The sequence below is a fragment of the Petaurus breviceps genome, unplaced genomic scaffold, assembly GCF_028583685.1.
Source record: "Petaurus breviceps papuanus isolate PSGF00001 unplaced genomic scaffold, PetGlider_PUasm1.0 90994, whole genome shotgun sequence".
NCBI classification, from domain to species: Eukaryota; Metazoa; Chordata; class Mammalia; order Diprotodontia; family Petauridae; genus Petaurus; species Petaurus breviceps.
Window position 1 is genome coordinate 6,135,702 of NW_027187393.1, and position 22,809 is coordinate 6,158,510.

Below are 22,809 nucleotides of genomic sequence, written 5' to 3' on the forward strand. Positions count from 1 at the left end.
AAGCATAAATGTAGCCTTTTTCCTTGCTTCCTTTCTCTTTTCACTTTTCTTCTCTTCCCTTTCTTCCTCTTCTTTTCCTCTTATATTTCTTTATCCCTTTTTTTCACTCTTCTCTCATGTCTCCTCTTTCTTTTTCCATCTTCAGCCTTTTTTCTCCTTATATCCCTTCTTGTACTCTTCTTTTTCTCTGTTTTCCCACAGTCTTTCACTTTCTTTGAACTCTTTACATGTTTTAATTGGAAGTAGTGGCAACAACACTTAGCCATTGTCATCACTGGGAATTGGAAGAATGACATTGTAGGATATATTCTCGCCCTCCCCTCTTCATCTCCCTTAGATTAGAGTAGGGAGATGGCCTGGTAGGAAGCAAGCTTCCTAAATCTTTGTGTTGCTCTTAAGCATGTACACATCTGGGGAGCTCTCATTGGACTTCATTTCTTTTAATGATAAGATACCATGTCTTTTAACTAACAGACTATGACTTTTTTATAGCTTCAGCCAAAATATCTAACCTATTGTTAATTTCCTTAGAATTTATTAATTTTGGGGAAAAAACCTTTCATCTTTGATTATCTTTGCCACAGTCTCTCAATTTACATGGTTCTCTAGTAGTTTAATTGCAACTAGATGAAAATTAATAAATTTCATTTTCTTTATTCCTTGACATGTCAGCATAGCACTCCAGAGTTAAATTCCTCATGTAAATAGTCTATCTCAGAACCTGGGTGAAAGGGTTTGAATTATTATGCAAAAGCACCAAACTATCATGTATATTGTGAGGAGGTTATACATTAATAAACAGCCCTATCTTGTAGTCTTTCTGGGATTATAGGACTAGATCAACATTTTACACAAACTGCACAAACTTAACACAAAGGCACATGACTTCAGGGTTGTACTATAATTGAAAAGCTGAGCCATGACTTGATCCACATCTTTGGACTCCAAGTCCATTGTTGTTTTCATTATACCATATTCCTTCTTAAGCACTGAATTGATACTTAAGTGAAACTTTTTTTTTTTACTTCTTTACTGTAGGAACTATACATAACAAGGAAAGAAAGCATAGCATAGCCTGTTGTGGCTGGATCTAAGTAATTGCAGGTGTGATGGAGAACTTAATTCATCCTTTTGATGAAGCATAACAGTTTTGTAGTTAAGATAAAATTTTTCAAGGGCTTAGCTCATAAATTCTTGTATTTTTTAGGCACAGTAAAAACAAGAATCTGAATTCTTTACATTCTTTTCATATTTGGAAATTATACTATATTGTCCTTTCCCCCATAATTCATTTGGAGTAATTCAGAGATCATCATCTATGGTGAAATATTTTCTATATGGAGGTGCAGGGTACATTAGATAAGAAAAGGTGTATTTGTTTGATTGCTGTTTTCTTTAGTGTGATGCTCCAGATGATCGTGAGAACTCTTTGTATACATAAGAAATGCTAGTGGAGACAAGAAAGTGAAGAGAAGCAGGATAGCTCAGTAGATAATCATCTTATAGTCAGAAAGATTTGGGTTTAAATTTCTTCCTCTAGCACCTACTGAATATGTGACCCTGAGCAAGTCTCCCAGGGCCCTAAACAACCCTAAAGACTATAGCTTGCTGAATAATTGCTAATCTACATGTGTGACAGAGTGGTCTCACCAGGAGTACTCTATAGATTTGAAAACTTAGGGCTGGACGAAAAAAAAAAAGTGAGGGATATGAAATAAAAAATCATTTTTTTACATGTCTTTTATCTATGAATTTTAAGAAGATACAATAAGAATGGCCACACTTAACCTTTGAACGTTTTGTGAAAAAGAGGGAGAAATTACAGTTTGAACAGACTTTTTAGAACTTGCTTTTTCCTTTACTCTCTCATATATGATCATGCTCTCCACCATTGTTTTTCAAGAATTGAGTAGTGAACAGTATGAGGGAGGAGAATTTCTGTGCTTTCTTGGTCACTTTCAGTATCACTTACAGTTCCTGGTACATACTCCACATATAGTGAGCATCCTTCACTGATGGCAGTCTTTCAGAATATGGTGCTTTCTTCAAAGGTGCAATGAAGTTGTGAATATGTTGTAGCAGTTTGTTGCAGGGGAAAAATATATTTTTGTTGGTGATTGATCTACCAATGAAATTAGCCGTAAAAGCATGTAGAGTTTAGATATAGTCTAAATCCTTGTAATACAAGCTGTATTATTTGAGTTGTGTCATAGCATAGATATAAACTATCATTGTCGCATTTTTCCTTCAATGTTTTTCTCCTTTTAGAATTGTCACGCCTGTCAGCAAATTAAATTTTCGTGTATGGAGTCACCAGACATTAAAATCTGATGTTTTACTGGGAAGTGCTGCTCTAGATATTCATGAAACGTTAAAGTCAAATAATATGAAACGTATGTATGTAAATGAAAATTTATTTAACTTACATGTTCTTTGTCATAGCCTATATGTAATTCTTCCAGACATACAAAACAGCTTGTAATTGTAGCAAGCATGTCATTGTTTACTTGAATGTAGTTTTAAAAATAAGAAATATCTCAAGAAATTTAACGCATCTTAAGGAAACGTTAACACTCTAGATCTAAAACAAATATGCAAATGATTACTCAAAAGTAATAATAATCATAAGAAGGTCTCTTGTATTCCCTGACTAAAAGATTTCTAGAATCTTCTTTCCCCATTGGATCTATTAAGTTACTGTGAGACAAGCTTAAGTCCTAAGTAAATCTGTAGTCTCATTTTCTCTTTTAGCTAAATTAATCTGATTTATCTTAGTAAAAGATCTTGAGTTTCATGCTTCCTCACATTATTTTGTATCACTGACAAGAATGGAGAAAATTTTAAAGTAGATTAAATGGTGATGTTTAAAATAGGTTATGAAAATGAAAACAAATTTTTGTACTTTTGCTATTCCTTTCTGGCCCAAGGAGTTTATAGCTTTTAGTCATTTATGCTTATGTTGCATTCAGTTTTTTAAGGTATAGAAGCCTGTGTAGATGAATGGGTAGCCAGGCTTATTCCTTTCTTTTATTCCATATGTAGTACATGTTTTGATGTTCACTGAAGGACTTGAACCACTTATCTAAGTAAATTAATATAGTTTATATGTTTTCAATTGATGTATGTAATCTTAAATTTCTTTATGACAGACTTTCAGTAAGATATTTGAAAGATAAAAAAGACTTCTCTCTTTTCCATAGTTGATGACGTGGTTGTGACATTACAACTTGTGGGTGACAAGGAGCCAACAGAAATCATAGGAGACTTGTCAGTTTGTCTTGATGGATTGCAAGTAGATCCAGACATTCTAACGAATGGCTATGCCACATGTTCAGAAGGTAACTAATGTGTACTAATGTAGTCACTATTGGTCACTCTTCTCCCAGCAAAGGGTAATAATAATACCTTTCAACTCCTGTCATTTTGTCATGATAACACAAATATTTAATTTTTTTTTACAACAGGTTGAAATTACTTTTAACATTCTCACTTTTTTTCTCATGGATAGTTTCTTTGGATTGTGATCTGATTGAGTTTAGACAATTTGGCTCAGCATTGTTGTTTTTGGTTCTAGTTTTGTTTTTAGCTTATTGTCTCTCTTAATTTTATTATCATTATTGCTTTCCAATCTCCGTATATGTTTATAGTCTAAGGCACTTAGATTTGTAAGTACCATGTAATGGCATTTAAGGTTTTACTTTTTAGCATTATATATTTTTTTAATTGACTCTAAAATTTCCCTATTCTTAAATAAGTAGGATTTTTCAATCAATTTTTGTGCAGACCTCATTAATTTATATTTTAGAATATTACTTTTTTTTTTTTTAGATTTTTCATTTTACTTTTTGGAAGGGGGAAGGTAAGGACAGTTGGAGTTAAGTGACTTGCCCAAGGCCACATGGCTAGTTTTGTGTTAAGTGTCTGAAGCCAGATTTGAACTCAGGTCCTCCTGACTCCAGGGCCGGTGCTCTGTTCACTGTACCACCTACCTACCCCAGAATATTACTTCTTAAGGGTTCTTTAGGCTAATGCCTAATTAATGAAGAATTTGTTTATTCTTATCACCTTGGATTAGGTAATGAATTCCTTCATCATTGGAGTTGTTCAAATAGAGATTGTATGATCATTTGTGAAGAATGTTGTAGAAGAATTTACTATTTCAGATAGGGTTGGACTAGGACTAGGTGATCGGTAAGGTCAATAAGATTTAGTAATCCCCATAAGAATTTACGATTCTCTGGTGTTCTCAGTCTTTAATGCACTTTTATGTTTGTCATTTTTTTTTTACCAGTAATGGAAATATAATTATTAAAAGCCCCCGTGTGTCATTACTTTCTGTAAAATGGTCTGCTCTTAGCTAATACTAATTATAATGATATAAATGTCATGATTATTTCTAAGTGACAGTTTCAGTGTCATGTTAACTTCTTGCATTAAGTGCCTACCTAGTAGCTGTCTCAGTAATGTATGCTACCTGTGAATTCTCTTAAGGTTTTTCCCTTTGCTTCTTTATTATTAAACATTTTCCCTAAAATAGACATTTTAAAGGCCCTAAGCCCTGCATAATGAAATTTATTAATGGTCTGTATGATCAAAATTACTTTGCTTGCCGAGGAGCTACAATCATTAATAGTATTGTCAGTATTGTCTCGTACTTTATGTCATCTATTTCAACTGCACAGAAGCCTTTTTTGTTTTTGGTTCTCAGCTGTTTTATAAATAGTTGAATTCAAGTGACCTCCATATATGAGGTATTGCCATATTCAGAATTCATGAGCAGCTTCTACATGCTCACACTTTGATATGCACTATTGGGACATAAAAGGGTAATGGACTGGATTTAAATTAAAACCAGAAGAAACATGTTTTATAGAAGGTACATAGAAGATTTTAATTCTGTAGCCCACATAAATACTGTTTATCTCTTAAATGCAATAGAAAAACATTTTTGTTATGTATAAATTATAGTAAGACTAATTCTATTCAATATGATTGATAAATTAAGTAAATTAACCCTCAATTTAAATTATCCAATTTGATTTAACTTAGAATCTTGATCAGATATTAAAATATGTTTTCTATCAGGAAGATGAAGTGTACATTTAGGTTACACAGTATAAATTATAAAAGTTTTTGAAAGTAAGACTCTAATCTCATTGGGTTTGTTTATTTGTTTGTTTTTGCTGATGATAAAGGTAGTTCACAGAGTGATGATTCCAGAACCAGGAATGATACAAGGTAAGATACATCACATGAGTTTATGAGTGGTTACTATTGGATTGCAGAACTAGATACAAGAAAGTTAATATTGAAGCAATACAGAAAACAACTCTTAAGTCAGATCCACACTGGAGCAAATGAGTTGAGTGGTAAAGATTAAAAAGGAAGGAACTTCATATAAATGTAGATACACTCTGAAAGACTTATGACTTGCCTGCTATGATTGTAAAGTGTTAGAGAATGTTCAGATTTCTGTTTAAAGATTAATTAGTTGTTGATACCAAGTACAGAAGAATAAATAAAGCAATTAACTGTGTCCTAAGATTTACTAAGAAAGAAAAATGGAAGTACTTTCTATGACATTTGAAAAGTGCCATTTATGATGAAATAAAACTTAAAACTGAGAATTTAAGTATAGTCAAATCAAAGTGTTATCAATTCTTGGTATTGATTCACAGAGTTATGTATATTTGTACCAGTTAATTGCTAATGGAAGAGGTATAACTGCATCAAGTCAATCTTATGCCATGAGATTTAGATGCTAATAGTATCAAAGTTATTGCTTCATTTAATAAGTTTTCAGTGCCTAGGTTCCATGGGGGTAGAAAAATAAGGAAAGGTCATGATTTTTGCCTTTTGGGGTAGGGGAGGTTGTCATCTAGAAGGGAAAAAATAAAATCGAATTAACAAGAAAACAATGTTAAAGGTGATTTTTAGATTCCAGTGCTTCTCTTTATTTTTCCACATCTTGGCAAGCTATAAGTTAATGTCTTCTATTTCCTCTGAGTTTTGTAAATCAAACTGGGATTTGGAGGGTTCATGTTTAACAGATAGAGGCAACTCCTTGAGGTCCCCAGCACTCCTTGCCTTGAGGACTTCTTGCAGTAGTTCAATAATATTGATATTGTATCTAAGGAGCTCCTTCATGTTATTTGAGACATATGTTAAGATCTGTAGCAATTTCTGAAATATTGCCACACATGGATAACAAGAATGTCACCTGTAGGTAACCTTTTGTGCGGTTGAGATTTTTTGCATGGGTTCCTTAGATATTGTCAATTACCTCACATGTATAGCCCTATCTAGACCCTGATGGCCAAGAGATTTTTAATTTTAATTTTATTTTATTGTAGTACGACATAGTAACTTTAGGCTATAATCAGTGTGGGAAGGTTAAAAAGGATTAGGCAATATATTTTATGGTTTCTTCATGGGAAGTACAGAATTTTGTTACTGTTTTATCTTGCTAAATCTGTTGTTGACTTGTTCTTATACAGAGTTCACTCATTGTATAGTACTGCTGGTCTAAGAGAACATGGTTGGACAATACTGATTTGGAGTAGTCATCAGGAATTCTTGTTTAAATGGATTTGATGTTTTTGGAGGAGTAGAGAAAAAGTGTCATCAAAAAAGATTTAAAATATTTTTTATTCTTAACTTAAGCACCAAGAAAAGGGGAACATTTCCATAAATGTAGCAGGATATTAAAAATATTTTATATGAGGCTATAAATTTCCATTTTAGACTGCTTTTTAAAAAAGTATGTAATAAATTCTTCATGTTACTTTCAAACTTTCTACCTTTTCTTTGTTTTCTTTCTGAACTTCCTTCTCTTTTCTTCTGTGTGTTTTAAAATGTTTCATTGGAGGCACTATTGCCAACTTTCCCTTCTTCCTAAGAAGGTACTAAGAGAAAAAAGGGGGGAAAACTCTGTAATAAATAAGCATAGTGAAATAAAATCTATACGGTGGCCATGTCCAAAAATAGGTTTCTCTTTTTGCATATTGAGCCTCTATCTCTGTCAGGAAGTAGATAACATGCTTTATCATAGGTCCTCTGGATATAGGGTTGATAATTACATTGATCATAGTTCTTAAATCTTTGAAAGTGTTGTTGTTTCCCCTCCCCTCCACCCCAATCCCCCAGTGTTCTCCTTGTGTAAATTGTTCTCCTGGTTTTTCTTACTTCACTCTACATTAGTTCATACTACCAAGTATTCTCTGAAGTTATCTATTTTGTCATTTCTTTTTTTTGTTTTTTGGAGGGGGGAAGGCAGGGCATAGTTAAGTGACTGCCCAAGGTCACACGGCTGGTGAGTGTTAAGTGTCTGAGACCAGATTTGAGCTCGGGTCCTCCTGACTCCAGAGCTGGTGCTGTATTTACTGCACCACCTAGCCACCCTATTTTGTCATTTCTTATGGTACAATAATACTTGATTATCATGTATTACATAGATTGTTCAACTTTTATCCAATTGATGGTTACCTCCCCCCCACTTAGATTCTAGTTCTTTTCTCTTTTAATGCTCCTTTCTGGATCTAGACTTTTGTTTTGCTTATTCCTTATTCCTTTTCTTCCTCTTAATCCTTGGTTTCTTACTCCTTATTGTTTTCCAGTTAAGTTTGATGTATTTTTGTTTTTTTTGCCTTTTGGAGGGCAGTTGGGTTTAAGTAACTTGCCCAAGGTTACATGGCTAGTTTTTTGTGTGTGTGTGTGTGGGTGTTAAGTGTCTGAGGCCAGAACCGAACTCGGGTCCTCTTGACTTCGGGGCAGGCGCTTTGCTCACTGTGCCACCTAGCTGCCCCGAGTTTCATGTATTTTTACACCAAATATTGTATGTATAACTATGTATGTTTTCAACCCTTTATGTCTGTTTTAGATGGAGTGAGGTTTGTCTGATGTCTGTTCCCCTCCGTGTTTATAAACAGATCTCTTCTACTCATTCCAATTATGAGGAATAGCAAGTTCCACCCCTTTCTTCCTCCTTTCTGCACTACTTTCTCTTTCTTAAAACCCCCAGAAAGGAACCAGTGAACCTCTCGGGAGAGCTCAGCTTTTCTCAGTATCCTTTGGAAACATGGTTCTTAAAGAACATTTGTTTCTTCTCCCTTTATTACAGTGTTAGCACTACATCATTATACAGCCCCTTCCAATTACTTAAATACATTTGCTTAGGTTTCTCTCGAATGAAGTACTTGAAACTTCTCTATTCCTTTAAATATTTCCCTGTAGGATTATACTAAGTTTTTCAGGGTAAGTTATTCTTGGTTGTAAGCTATCTTTTTGCCTTTTTAAATATTGTATGCTGGGCGTGGAGTCAAGATGGCAGAGTGAAGGCAAGGACTCACACCAGAGCTCTCCCCTAAGTCCCCTCCAAATACCTGTAAAAAATTACTTTAAACAAATTCTAGAGCAGCAGAACCCAAAAAATGACAGAGTGAAACAAATTTCCAACCCAAAAAAACCTGGAAGGTTGATAGGAAAGGTCTGTTGTGCCAGGCTAAGAAAGGAGCGCAGTCTGGTGCAGACTGGCCCCCAGCAAACCCAGAGCAGGCCGCAGTGGACTGAATCACTGGCAGCTGTGGCAGTTTCCACTCTTCTTCTCAATCCACAAATGCCGAAGACAACTTAGAAGATCAGTAGGAAAGGGCTGTCAGACCTGGGTGAGAGAGGAGTGCAGTCCAGCCCTAGCCCAGAAAACCAGGAACAAGCCTTGGGAGTGACTGGATCAGCAATAATGGTGGTAGTGGCCGTTTCCAGAGCTCTCAATCCAGAGACAGTAAGGGAATCGAACAAGTGGTCAGAAAGCGATTACAGGGCTCTCTTTGCTAGCACTGAAGCAGGACTCTTGCTTTGTTCATACTTGAATCTGAGTTTCAGTCCTGGGGCAAGGAGGAACACTGGCACAGCAGAACTTGTGGCAGCAGTGGAGAGGGAACCCTTCTCACAGTTTCGGGTTAGAAAAGAGTGCTTGTGGTCACTCAAAGACCAGAGCACAGGCCAGGAGAGGAGTAGACGCCTCTCCTTAGATTATACCACCTTGGAAGAACTGAAAAGGTACAGGTCTCTAGAAGAATCTCTAAAAACAGCTGCACAGAATCCCTGAAGTTTGGACTAGTACACCCTCCACACTGGAAGCAGAGCCTTAGCTTAACAAAGAGCTAAAAAGTCAAGTAATAGACTGGGAAAATGAGAAAATGACAGAAAAAACCCCAGACTATAGAATCTTACTTTGGTGACAAGGAAGACTAAAACATATACTCAGAAGAAGACAACAAAGTTAAAGTTTCTAGCATCCAGAGTCTCCAAGAAAGATATGAATTGGTCTCAGGCCATGGAAGAGCTCAAAAAGACTTTGGAAAATTAAGTAAGAAAGATAGCGGAAAAATTGGGAATGGAATGATGAAAAATCATGAAAAACAAGTCAACAGCTTGGTAAAGAAAAGACACAAAAAAAAGTAGTGAAGAAAATAATACCTTAAAAAATAGACTAGACCAAATGGCAAAAGAGGTCCAAAAAGCCAATTAGAAGAATGCCTTAAAAAGCTGAATTGGCCAAATGGAAAAGGATGTCCAAAAGCTCGCTAAAGAAAAAAAGCTCACTGCTGACTATGCCATAATGTAAAGCCACGCATGAGCATCTTTCCAGAGTGTGGCTGCTGTGAATAGCTTTCAAGGTTCTGATTACATAGTATAGCAAACTGTCTGTTCATTCAATAACAAATCAGAGCAAAACATTCACAGAAAATCAAGGTACAGCATTCACAATATTACAACTTATCACAGAAAATCAAAATACAGCATTCACAATGACATAACAGCTTAACAACTTATAACTAAAATAGCCACGTAGTTTTCACCAAAGTGGTCACATAGTTTTTGAACAAAGTACAATCATTTAGTCAATCACAAAATCCTTAATTCAGTCACAAAGTACAAAAGTCAAAGTTCTCCACCCCTAGGTCACAGTAAATCATAATCTTCTCAGTCAGTACACAGTATCCAGGTAAAGTCTTCTTTCAGCTTGACTCGAGGCTGACTCTCAGCTTCCATGGTTCCTCTTCCATGGTCCCAGCTCCAACTGTCAGCTGGGTTCAAGGGCAGGCAGCTCCCAGTTCCTTGTCCAGTTCTGCATCCAGTTCCCATTCCATATTGAAGTTCACAGTGCCCAGTCCACCTTAGGTCCTTCACAGTTCCTGTTTCTGGGAAGACAAAGCTTGACAGAGCCATAATAATATTCATGCACATTGCTGTCACCATCATCAGTTCACTATCTGCCTGTGAAATCAACCCAGACCCACCAACAAGGTCTGGGAACTCAATACAAGGCCACAAACAAGGTCCAAGAGGTCACCACAAATATTCAACATAGAAATCAACACAGACCCACGAACAAGGTCCAAGAGGTCAGCACAAATCATCAGTAAAGTCCCAGGACCTCCAAAACCCTACTCTAGGACTTCTATAAACATACAACCAGAACATCTTCTTTGAGGGTTTCCAGTAAGGTCCCAGGGCTTTTGTACTAAGTATCACAAACAAATATCAACACAGAGCAGACAAACAGAGTTCCAGGATACCACAAGTTTTCTCCTTTTTGACCCTGCCACCACAAGAGTCCTCTTCTCAGTTCTCCTGTCTCTAGCCTGGCTCTCTCCTTATATATAGTCATTAGCTCCTCCCCTTTTGCAGGAGTTCATGAGTTCTAGGCTTCACAAGTTGTGGGGTTCACAGGTTCTGTTTCTTAACAGACTTGATAGAAGGCTCAAAAGAAATTTGAACTGAAACAAGATGTTAATTCAATAGCTGAAACAAGGTGTGAACTACTTCTCTGCTTGCCATTAGAATCCTTAAAAATTAGAGCAAATGGAAACTAATAACACTATGAGAAATCAAGAAATTATAAAACAAAACTAAAAGAATGAAAAAATAGAGTACAATGTGAACTATTTCACTGGGAAAACAACTGACCTGGAAAGTAGATGTAGGAGAGGTCATTTTAAATTATTGGACTATGTGAAGGCCATGATCAAAAAAAGAGCCTAGACAGCATCTTTCAAGAAATTATGAAAGAAAACTACCCTGATATCCTAGAACCTAGATGGTAAAATAGAAATTGAAAGAATCCACTGATCACCTACTGAAAGAGATTTCCCGAGATGAAAACTGCCAGGAATATTATAGTCCAATTCCAGAGTTCCCAGTTCAAGGAGAAAATATTGCAAGCAGCCAAAAAGAGACAATTCAAGTATTGTGGAATCATGATCAGAATAACAGAAAATTTTAGCAGCTTCTATAGTAAGGGATCAGAGGGCCTGGAATATGATATTCTGGAGGTCAAAGGAGCTAGGATTAAACCAGAAATCACCTACCCAGCAAAACAGTGTAATCTGTGAAAGGAAAAAGTTAATATTCAGTGACATAGAGGAATTTAATGTATTCTTGAAAAAAGACCAGAGCTAAATAGAAAATTTGACCTTCAAATACAAGACTCAAGAGAAGCATGAAAAGATAAACAGGAAAGAGAAATAATAAGGGACTTATTAAAGTTGAACTGTTTACATTCCTAGATGGAAAGATGGTATTTGTAACTCGTGAGATCTCTCTCATTATTAGGGTAGTTGGAAGGTATAGATGTATATAGATGGAGGGCACAGGTGTGAGTTGAATATGAAGGGGGATAATACCTAAAAATTAAAGGGTGAAAGAGGAAAGTGAAGGAAAAGGGGACAGATAGAATGGTTTAAATTATCTCACATAAGGGGTGGCCAGGTAGCACAGCGAGTAAGAGCACCGGCCCCGGTGTTGGGATGACCTGGGGATCGAATCCGGGCTCAGACACTTAGCACCCACCCAGAAACACCTGGCCGTGTAACCTTGAGCAAGTCACTTAACCCCAATTGCTTGGGGGTGGCCAGGTGGCTCAGCAAGTAAGAGCACTGGCCCCAGTGTCAGGATGACCTGGGGAGCAAATCCGGGCTCAGATACTTAGCACCACACCCAGAAATAACTGGCCGTGTAACCTTGAGCAAGTTACTTAACCCCAATTGCTTTAAAAAAATAAAAAATAAATTATCTCACATAAGAGAGGCAAGAAAGAACTTTTTACAGTGTAGGGGAAGAGGAGGTATGTGAAAGGGAATGACGGGAACCTTATTCTCATCAAAATTGGCTTAAGGAGGAGGGAATAACATACAAAATTGGGTATGAAAATCTTTCTTACCCTACAGGAAAATAGGGGAAAGGAGATGGGGGGTGTCTCAAGAGGGTGAAAGAAGGGAGGACAGATTGGGGGAGTGGGTAATCAGAAGCAAACACTTTTGACGAGAGACAGGGTGAGAGAATAGAATAAATTGGGGGGGGGTGGGATAGGATGGAGGTAGATATATTTTGCCTTTTACAACATGACTATTATGGAAGTGTTTTGCATGACTACACATGTATAACCTATATGGAATTGTTTGCCTTCTCAATGAGTGTAGGTGAGGAGGGAGAAAGGGAGAGACTTTGAAACTCGAAATTTTTAAAACAAATGTTTAAAATTGTTTTTTATATGTAACTGGGCAAAAAGTAAATGCTAAATTAAAAAATTAATTACTAAATTTATATATATGTATGTATGTATATGTATTCCAAGGTGTCCTTTGGTTTTTAGTAGAAATTTTCAGATCATGTATGAACCTGACTTTCTATCTGTGGTACTTATTCTGCTTATTTTTGGATGCTTATATCATCTTTTTTTTCTTTGATATGGGAACTCTGGTTATGGGAACTTTCCTTTTGGGAATTATTTCAAGAGATGATTAGTGGCTTTTTTAAAAAGTTAAAAACATTTTCAGTTACTAATCATTTTTTCTTTCTCCAATATTCTCCTGGCCGGTGGAAAATAAGAGAAAATAAAAATAACCCTTCTAATACATGCATCATATAGTTAAGTAAAACGTCTTCCCACATTGACTATATCTAAAAATATGTGTCTTAGTTTGTATATTTAATCTATCACCTCTCTCTCAGGAGGTGGGTAGTATGCCTTATCACTGGTTCTCTGGAATCGTATTGATCATTGCATTTATCAGAATTCTTAAGTCTTTCAAAATTGTTCCTGTTTTGAAATGTTATTAATATTATAAATTATTTTCCTGATAATACTACTTATTTCACTTTGTGTTTGTTTATATCAGTTTTCCCATGTTTCTCTGAAATTATCTCTTTTTTGTTATATACAGAATGAGTATTATATTACATTCAGAAACCATAATTTGTTCAACCATTTCCCACTTGATAGGTACCCCCTGAGTTCTTTGCCATTATACAAAAGAGATGGTATAAATATTTTGGTACATATATGTTCTCTTCCGATTGCTTTGATGTCTTTCAGGTTTGGGCCTACTAGTTATATCACTATGTCAGAGGGTATGTATAATTTAGTAATTTTATGGGCACAGATCCAACTTGCCAGAATGGCTGAATTTATAGCTCTGCCACCAGTGCATTATTGTCTCTAGTCTAGTCTCTCTAGCATTTATCATTTTCTGTTTTTGTCTTTTCTAATCTGATGGCTGTGAGATAGAACTTCAGCATTGCTTTAATTTGCATTTCTCTATTATTGTTGATTTGAAGAAATTTTTTTTTCAATATGGCTTGGATTTCTTCCCTTGAGAAATTCCCCAGTTTATCAGTTGGAATGCCTTGTGGTTCTAATAGCTCTGATCAGTTTTCACTTGTAATTTCTTGAAAATACTTTTCAGGCTTTTTATTTTGAAATCATGTTTTTGAGAGGTGCCAGGGATTCTTAAATTATTTCTTCTTGATTTCCATGCCAATTTTTTTTTTTGAGGGAGAGGGTATTAGATACATCCTGCATTTTCTTCTCTTTTTCAGTCTTTTGGTTTTGTTTTAATGTTTCTTGCTGTGTGGTGAAGTAATTGATTTCTGTTTTATGTATACTAGTGTTCAGGGAATCCATTTCTTGGTTAAGGTTTATCACTTTCTCTTCTTAGTATTTATTCTCCTTCCAATTCTTACACCAGAGGTTATATTATCTCTTACTTCATTCCTTTTAGGTTTTGGTGTTGCCCTTATCGCAAATCAGTTTTTTTTTCTTTTGGGTCTCTGCTTGCTGTTAACTCCATAAGGAGTTAGTTTCTCCTTTTGTGGATCTCTAGATCTACAGTTACTTTTTGTTATTTTGATTGGTGCTTTCCTTGACTTGTCCATCTCTCCAGCTTAATTCCTTGCCTAGGGGTTTTGGTCAGGGCCAGGTTCTGCTCCCTGTTGTACTTTTAAAATGCAGTGGCCAGTTGGCCCTTCTTGTTCTCACTATAGGTTTTTGGTCTGACCTTTACTTCCTGGTGGTAGGCCTCTCTGGATCTTCATGCCCTCTCTAGCTATTAATACAGAGTATTAAGGTTCTCAGAAGCCCTGGAGCCAAAGGTGTCATGGACTGAGTGTTGTGGTACCACCTTTACTCAGGGCTTCCAAGGTTCCCTCCCTAAGGTTTCTGATCATCATGTCACTTTCTGAAAAGAACTCTTTGCTACCTCCAGGCTACCCTGTAATATTAATGGCTTTGCTGGTGACTCTCTTTCCTATTGCGCTCAGGCTTTTTTTGTTCAGTTCTGGAATAGGAAAAGTCACTTCCTGTGGTTTCCCATTGGCTTTCTTTATCATTTGGTCTGATCAGATTTCAGAGTTGTGTGTAGTAGGCATGTGGGACAGGGTGGTCTACCTCCTGTACAGGCAGTCATCTTGTCTAGAAATCAGAAAAGACTTTTGTTCATCTTAACTTGAACATTGATGCCCATAAGGACTTGTAAGTTAGGTAAATGTTTATTTTTCCCAAGTTGCTGCAACTTAGTTCAACAATGAATATAAATAATGTGATGACAGTGAGTTAACTTGGACCAGACAAGTAGGTAAGCAGTCATGGTTGGCAACTATAAAACATAGTTAAAAGCTCTAGAAGAATTATGCTACTTGGTAATATCCTGGGATGAATGGTAGAATGATCAATCAATCAGGCAATCAGTCTTTTATATATGTGTTTATGTGTGTGTGTATGTGTATACAGACACATACATGCACACAGAGTGGTTTATACATTTGCTTTACCCAAATTCTATTTTATGGAGAGAATTCTGAAAGAAATCTGTATTCCAAAAATCCACTTATGTTAACTTTACTGTGCAGTATTGTGTATGCACGTTCTCTCTTTCCTCTCCTGCTCAGGACTCTGTGGCCTCTTACCCCCCACCAAAAAAAAACAACCCAAAACACTACCCTAAAAAAACACCCACCTACCCCCAAGTGAAAGCAGATGGATGAGACTGTTGTCACCACTGGTAGTTGAGGGCTTTGGCTTGCGACATCCACCACCTAGAGAAGAGACCTTTGTCTTACTCTGCCCACATACCTGCATGTTTGGCTCACACATCTGACTTCTGAGCTAGGGTACTGCTTGTATGTCCCCAGATCCTATGTGTTGCTTATTCTTTTCTGTCAGTTTTGCTATCTGACCTCCATGTTTCTGCTTCCTGTGCACTTCCCTTTGATTCTGACCAGACCTCCACATAGCTGGCTGGCCCCAGACTCCATGTGCTCTCCTCTGCTCTCCCTTCTCTGTCCCCAACCCCAGTGTGTCCTATGAACCATATGATGGTTCCTCCCTCCCTTCTGCCTCCTTCCTGCTTCCCTCCTACTGTCCTTCCCTTCCCTACATCCTTGGGTGGGCAAATTCTTGTATTTTTTTTAAAAATCACTTTATGTAGAAATTTGCAGAAGGATCCACTTACATAAAGTGAGGTGTGTGTATGTGTGTTTGGGGGGGGGAGGGATGATGAATTAATCAACATTAATGCAAGTAGGAGAGCATCAAGGCTTTTAGGGGAGTCAGAGTTTATAAAGCTCTAGAGCTCTTAGATTGTTAAGCTGGAAAAGAGTAGACCATTGACTGTAAAATGTGACACAAGACCAGAAAAAGATTGATTTGTATCACCACTGAAAAGTTACCATTGTTAAATATCATCATCTTTGTTCACAAAAATATTTGCTGCTGTTACTCATAATATAATATGAAACAATACTGGAAACATAGAAATATGTCTCTGTAGATAGGTAGACAACTTAACCATGCATTTTTAAACTATTATGTATTACTTAAGAAGTGAATTCCCTACAAAAGGTTATTCAGTTGCTTTTTAAAAATTTGTTTTGGAGGGTGTATTTATTATATCATCCCATATATCATGTAAGTGGGATTGTACAGATTTGCACATTCCCATTTACATCTTCTATTATATAACTTGTTGCCAGTTTTTTAATATCAGGTTTAACAAGACTAAATGATGCTATGGATTTATTCTAGATTCTATAGAAAGGTAATGTTAAAGCCCCACTTTAATCCATTTTCATCTGTTTGTTTTTCTCAGCACTATATACCCATCCAAGTAAATCATTGTTTCCCATATTGTAAGTGGAAAAAAGGCACTTGAGGTTTAAAGATTTCCAAATAGGTGAATGTTGTTTTAATTATAAGGTTTATTTCTAAAAATCACCTTCAATTACAGCCCTGGCTCCCTCTTCTGGGATTCCCACCTCTCCCCCCAAATGCTGGCAGGCCCCTTAACTGAGCTGACTAGGTAGGTGTTTTGCATATTGGCGTCTATTGTCATCCATTGATAGTTCCCATCCAGAAAATTTACAGAGCGACTTTATTCATATTTTTATTGTTTTAAAAATTGTGCTCTGTCTGTAGCATGAATCTAGCTTTAGTATCCTGATATTTTTCATAATATACCTGAGTTGCTTATATATTGTCTTCTGTTTTTAGTCACTGTTAGATTCCAAGCAAGTTGGTACTTGAACTTCTGAAGATTTTATTTTTAGACAGTGCTATTCGTAGATCCATATATTGTGTAAGTTCCTTACTATATTTTTGTTTACTGATAGGCCTCTGTTAAATTTCACAGTCTGATATATGTCTATTCATATATGAATTTGTGTAGTACCTAATACATACTATGACCTAATTAGAATGCTTCTCTATGAGATGACTTTAGGAATAACATCATCCAAATTAGTTAAAATTTCAGGAATTAAAAAATTCAGAAATTGACTTAGAACAAGAACATCACAGAGCCATACTTGCTTCAAGGCATGAGTGAATGAACCAAAAATTAATTAGATTAGCTTCAGACTTCTATTATAGTTTTATGTGATATATGTATTTTTTTTTACTAGCCAACAACCTCTTTGCATTATAGTTATGTAATTCATAAATGAATAAGTTTGATTTGTGTGAAGTGAAAATTCAGGTACCTAGACACAGGTATCCCGTTTTGTTCTGTGAGCTGCTTATTGTTTTTGTTCTGTTGATAGCTCAGACTTTAGGTTTTATTTAGATTTTCTACGTTTTATTTTCATTCTTCTACTCAAAGGGGAAGTTAACATCAGTGAGTTTAGCTAAGCCAACAGACATTTATTAAACACTTTTCCAGGCACTATAAGAAACTATGGAAATAGAAAGAAAGGCAAGAGAAAGTACCTAACTCCCAAGGAGCTCACAGTCTAATAGAGCAGATAACATCAAACGACTATGTACAAGTAAGATATATACAAGATATATTGGAAATAATTACCAAAGGGACAGCACTTGTATTAAGGGGATGGAGAATGGCTTTTTTCAGGCCAGTGAGCATTTATTAAGTACCTACTGTGTTCTAGGGACTGTGCTAAGCACTAAGGATACAAAAAGAGATAAAAGACAGTCTCTGCCCTCAAGTACCTCACAGTCTAATAGGAGAGACAATAAGCAAACTGATATGTATAGGCAAGCTATATATAGGTTAAATAGGAAATAATAAAGAGAGGGAAGGCAACTAGAATTAAGAGGTGTTGGGAAAGACTTCTTGTGGAAGATGGGATTTTAGGGTGATTTAAAGGATGCCAGGAAGCAAGGATGAGGAAGGAGAGCATTCCAGGCATGAAATGCTGATTTTCACCAGAAAAAAAGTACCCAGAGCCAAGAGATGGAGTGATAGGCTTTCAGTGCCAAATTTAAGATTTTGTATTTGATCCTAGAGGTGCTAGAGGGCCATTGGAGTTTATTGAATATAAAGGTGGTATAATTGTAACAGCACTTGAGGAAAATAACTGGTGATTGAATGAAGGATTGCCTGGAGTGGGAACAGACTTGTGGCAGGCAGAAAAATCAGCACACTCTTGTGTGTCCAGGCCCAAGAAGATGAGGGGCTTTCACCAGGGTGGAGGTGGTGTCAAAGGAGGGAATGGGGCATATTCAAGAGATGTTGCAAATGTGAAACCACCAGGCCTTGGCAACAGTTGCTATATGGGTGGTGAGAGGGGTAATGAGGAGTTGAGGATAACACTTAGGTTTGGAAGCTGGGAGGATTTTTATGCCCTCCATGGTATTAGGGAAATCTGGAAGAGAGGGGATAGTTTAGGGGGAAAGATAATGAGTTCAGTTTTAAATGTGTTGTGTTTAAGATAGCTAGAAGACATCCGGTTTGAGATGTCTGAAAGGAAGTTAGAGATGTCACATTCAGGGTCAGCAGAGAGGTAAGGACAGAAAGGTAGATTTAAGAAACATCAGTATAGAAATGATAATTAAATCCATAGGAGCTGATGAGATCCCCAAGTAAAATATTATAAAGGGAGGAGAGGACCTAGGACAGAACCATGTGGGACACCCATGATTAGCAGCAAGAGAAGAATGAGATGGGGCAGTAAGATAGGTAGCAGGGGAACCAGGGAAGAATAGTATACTGAAAACAGAGGGAAGATATTATCAGGGAGAGGAAAATCAGCATTATCCAAGGCAGCAGAAAGGTCACGAAGAAAGAGGTTTGAGAAAAGTCCATGGATAGCTTTGGAGGGAACAGTTTTGGTTGAATGATGAGGTCAGAAGCCAGATTGTAGAGTTAGGAAAAGAATGAGAAGGAGGAAGTGAAGCCATCTCTTTATTTTAGATGGTCTTTTCAAAGAGTTTAACCACAAAATGTAGAAGAGTTATAGGATAAGAATGAGTATATAAGGAATGAGAGTTTTTTGAGGATGAGGAAGACATGAACGTGTTTGTAGGCAATAGGAAAGGAACCAGTAGAAAGGGAGAGATTGAAGATAAGTAAAGAGAGTAGGGATGACAGAGGGCATACTCCATTGGAAGAGAGGGACTCCTGGGAATGGGAATCACTTGTGCAGTAGAGGAGTTTGCCTTGGCAAGGAATAGGGCCCTCTCTTCTTGAGACAGGTAAAAGAGGAGATAGTAGCAGAATGCTTCTGGGTGAAACGAGATGAGGAGGGGAGAAGATTTCATGGTAAATGACCTCAATTTTTTTTTTTTAGTAAAACATAAGACCAAGGTTCTCAGCTGAGAGTGTGGGAGGAAGGGGAGCCATGGGAAGTTTGAGGACTGATAAAAAGTTTGGAAGATCTACTGTGGAGAATGGAATAATGAGTTGATAAGAGGGCTCTCTTGTGGCTGTTAGATTTGAAAGAAGCCAGGAAAGTTAGGAGGCAAAAATGAATAGGGAGAGAATTTCAGAGGAGGGACAGCAAGTGAAAATGTCTAGTCAGGAGATGGAGTATCTGGTGTAAGGAACAGAAAGGAGGCGAGTGTCACAGTCACATAGCATACACTTAATAAATGCTTATTGACTGAATTACCTGATATAGTGGGAAGTTAGGAGTAAGATGTAAGAAGACTGGAAAAGTAGGAACAAGCCAGGTTAATGATGGTTTTATATGGAAAAATAGCAAATTGCATATTTGACCTTGGAGGCAATAGGCAGCTGGTGAAGTTGCCTGAATAGAAGGGTGACATGTCTAGGCTTATATTTTAGGAAGCTCAGTTTGACCATTGATTGTAAGACAGATGGAGGGTGGCACTTGAGCTAGGGGGAACCAGTCAAATAGTCCAAGCACGAGATGATTAAGGTTTGCATGGACCAGGGTGGTGGCAATGTCAGAAAAGAGAAGTGGGCATATAAAGAGATAATACAAAGGTAGAAACAGTAGGACTTGACAACCGATTGGTTATGGGTTCATAAGAGTGATGCATTGAGGGTGGCACCTAGCTTTTGGGACTGTTACTCTTAGTAGTAATCTGGAAGTGTGGAAGAAGAGGGAGGGTTTTGGGAAAAAGATAATGAGTTCAATTTGGGGCATATTGAGTTAAAGATATCTATAAGACATCTATTTCTAAATGTTCAGGAGACAGTTGGAAATGTAAGAGTGAAGGTCAGCAAAGGTTATGGCTGGACAAACAAAACCTGAAGATCATCTGCATAGTGATGTTAATTGCATTCTTGGGAATTGATGAGATCACCAAGTGAAAAAGTATAGAGGGAGAAGAGAAGATGGACCAGGACAGAGCCTTGTGGGAAACTCACAGTTAGTAGGTATGATGTGTATGAAAAATCTAGTAAAGGAGCTTGAGAAGGGGCAATCAGATAGAGAACCAGGAGACAATAGTGTCACAAAAACCTAGAGATGAAAGTATCAAGGAGAAAAAGGTACGAAAGATCTTGCAACAGAGAGATCAAGAAGAATGATTGAGAAAAGGCTATTAGATTTGACAGTTAAGAGATTGTTATTAACACTGGAGAGAGCAATTTTAGTTGATTATGATTTTGGAAGTTAGGTGCAGAGTTAAGGGAGGGACTGAACAGAAAAGAAGCATTGTTAGTAGATGGCCATATCAAGAAAGAAGTTTAGCCATAAAAGAGAAAAGAGATATAGGTCAGTCACTAGAAGGAATAGATAGATCAAAGGGAGGATATTTTTGAAAATGGGGGAGACCTGGGCAAGTTTATAGGCAGTAGAGTGCAGCTAGTTTTAGACAGAGATAGATTGAAGATAAGAGAGTGAATGTGGTAGAAAAGATAGTCTGCTGAAGAAGACAGGATAGATTAGGATTATTTGTGCATGTAGATTTGCCTTGGCAGGGGAAAGAGCATTTCTTCATGTGGATGAGAAAGTGGTTGAAGACACCTTAGTGATGTGAGAAGAGGAAGTTCTTGATGGATGGTCTAAGCTCTTTTAAAAACCCAGTTTGTATCACACTTTTGACTTTTCTGTTATATTAGCTATGCAGTATGTTTTATTTTCCCCACATACATTCCTGAAAATTCAGTCTTTTGTCCTTTTCACTGACCAACCATTATTACCCAAGTTATTTAGAGTGATAGCATTTTTAAAGTTTTTATTGTTTTCTTCTATTTCATATAGAATATTTCTATAATTCTTTATAGTTATTCCATGTATTCCTCCACTTCCTAGAGAGCCAGTTCATATAACAAATAGCATTTTTTTAGAGAGGAGGGGGGAAAACAGTACAACTGATCATTACATAAAAAAAAAATGTCTGCAAACACATGCAGTAGCAATGATAATTATAGACGTTTTATGATCCTCCCACTTCTGTACAGTGGGGGTGGATTAGGCATGTCCTCTCATATCTCTTTATGTAAGTCCTACTTGGTCTTTATGATTTTGTTATATTTACTTTAACTTCCTTTTTTGGTGTATAGTTCTTTTGATCTACATTTGTTATAGTTCTGTGTATATTGTTTTCTTGGCTCTGTGTATTTCACTTTGCATCAGTTTAGGTAAATTTTTCTACACTTCACTGTATTTGCCACATGCATCATTTCTTATAGACAGTAGTATTCAATTACATTCATATACCATAATTTGCTTAGGACTTCCACAATAGATGGGCATCTACTTTGTTTCCAGTTCTTGTGTTCAGTCGTTTTTCAGTTATGTCTGACTCTCTGTGATCACATTTGGGATTTTCTTGACAAAGATACAGGAGTGGTTTGCCATTTCCCTCTCCAGCTCATTTTATAGATGAGGAAACTGAGGCAAACAGGGTTAAATGACTTGCCCAGGGTCACACAGCTAGGAAGTGTCTGAGGCCAGATTTGAACTCAGGAAGGTAAGGTGACACCACTGCACCACTTAACTCACATCTTAGCCATCACAAAAAGTGCTGCCATAAATGTTTTGATGTATATAGAAATTTTCTGATTCAAAGAGGTATGGACATTGTAGTCATTTTATTTGCATAGAGAGATAGAATTTTAAGTTTAGATAGAAATTAATCAATCTAGATAGAAATTAGTCCAATCTGTTTTCAAATGGAGAAATTGGGACCCAGGAGAATGGTGTTTTGCCCAAGGTCATATAGGTAGTTAGTAAAGCTAAGGCTATCCTCCTGACTGTGCACTTCTTCTTTCTATCACTCTGCTTCTTTTGTTATTATGATGTTGGTTCTCTTATATACTCCTTTTTTACTTTATCTTGTTATTTATTTATCCACTAGATCAGGATTAGTAGGTTGATCTCCAGGCTAGTTGTTTTCATCGTTACTTTGTAGCTTACCATATTCTACTCTCCAGTTTTTGCTTGTGTGACTCATGGCTAGTAGAGGAGCCCAGCTGTTATCAGCATTGTTCCCCATTTTGCGACTTTAATATTAACAGTCCCCGTGCCCCTTATCTGTCTCCAGGTAATACTATGTAAGGCTTGTTGAGGTAATGAAAAATAGTCTTTCCTCACAATTAGGTTGAAGATCTCTTATCTTGTTTGAATACCTTGTATATTACTATGTATAAACTGTAATATGTATATACTATACATATATCATGTATATACATTTAATCAAAATCACTCAGCTCATAACTTGGCTTATATGTTTATAAGAATCCTTGTTTATATAAAAAAACTGCCCAAATGTATATTGATAAAGCTAAATGAGGAGTCTTACCTGTAGAGGTATAAGATTTT

General features: G+C 36.7%; 1 protein-coding gene across 1 annotated transcript in view; it reads left to right on the forward strand.

Moving 5' to 3' along the window:
- Positions 1-22,809, forward strand: part of ITCH (itchy E3 ubiquitin protein ligase) — a 165,046-nt gene that overhangs the window by 60,940 nt on the left and 81,297 nt on the right. Inside the window, exons 4-6 of the mRNA XM_069077577.1 lie at positions 2,269-2,393; positions 3,201-3,338; positions 5,196-5,238. Coding sequence (XP_068933678.1) covers positions 2,269-2,393; positions 3,201-3,338; positions 5,196-5,238 — 306 coding nt within the window. The remainder of the gene's footprint in view (positions 1-2,268; positions 2,394-3,200; positions 3,339-5,195; positions 5,239-22,809) is intronic.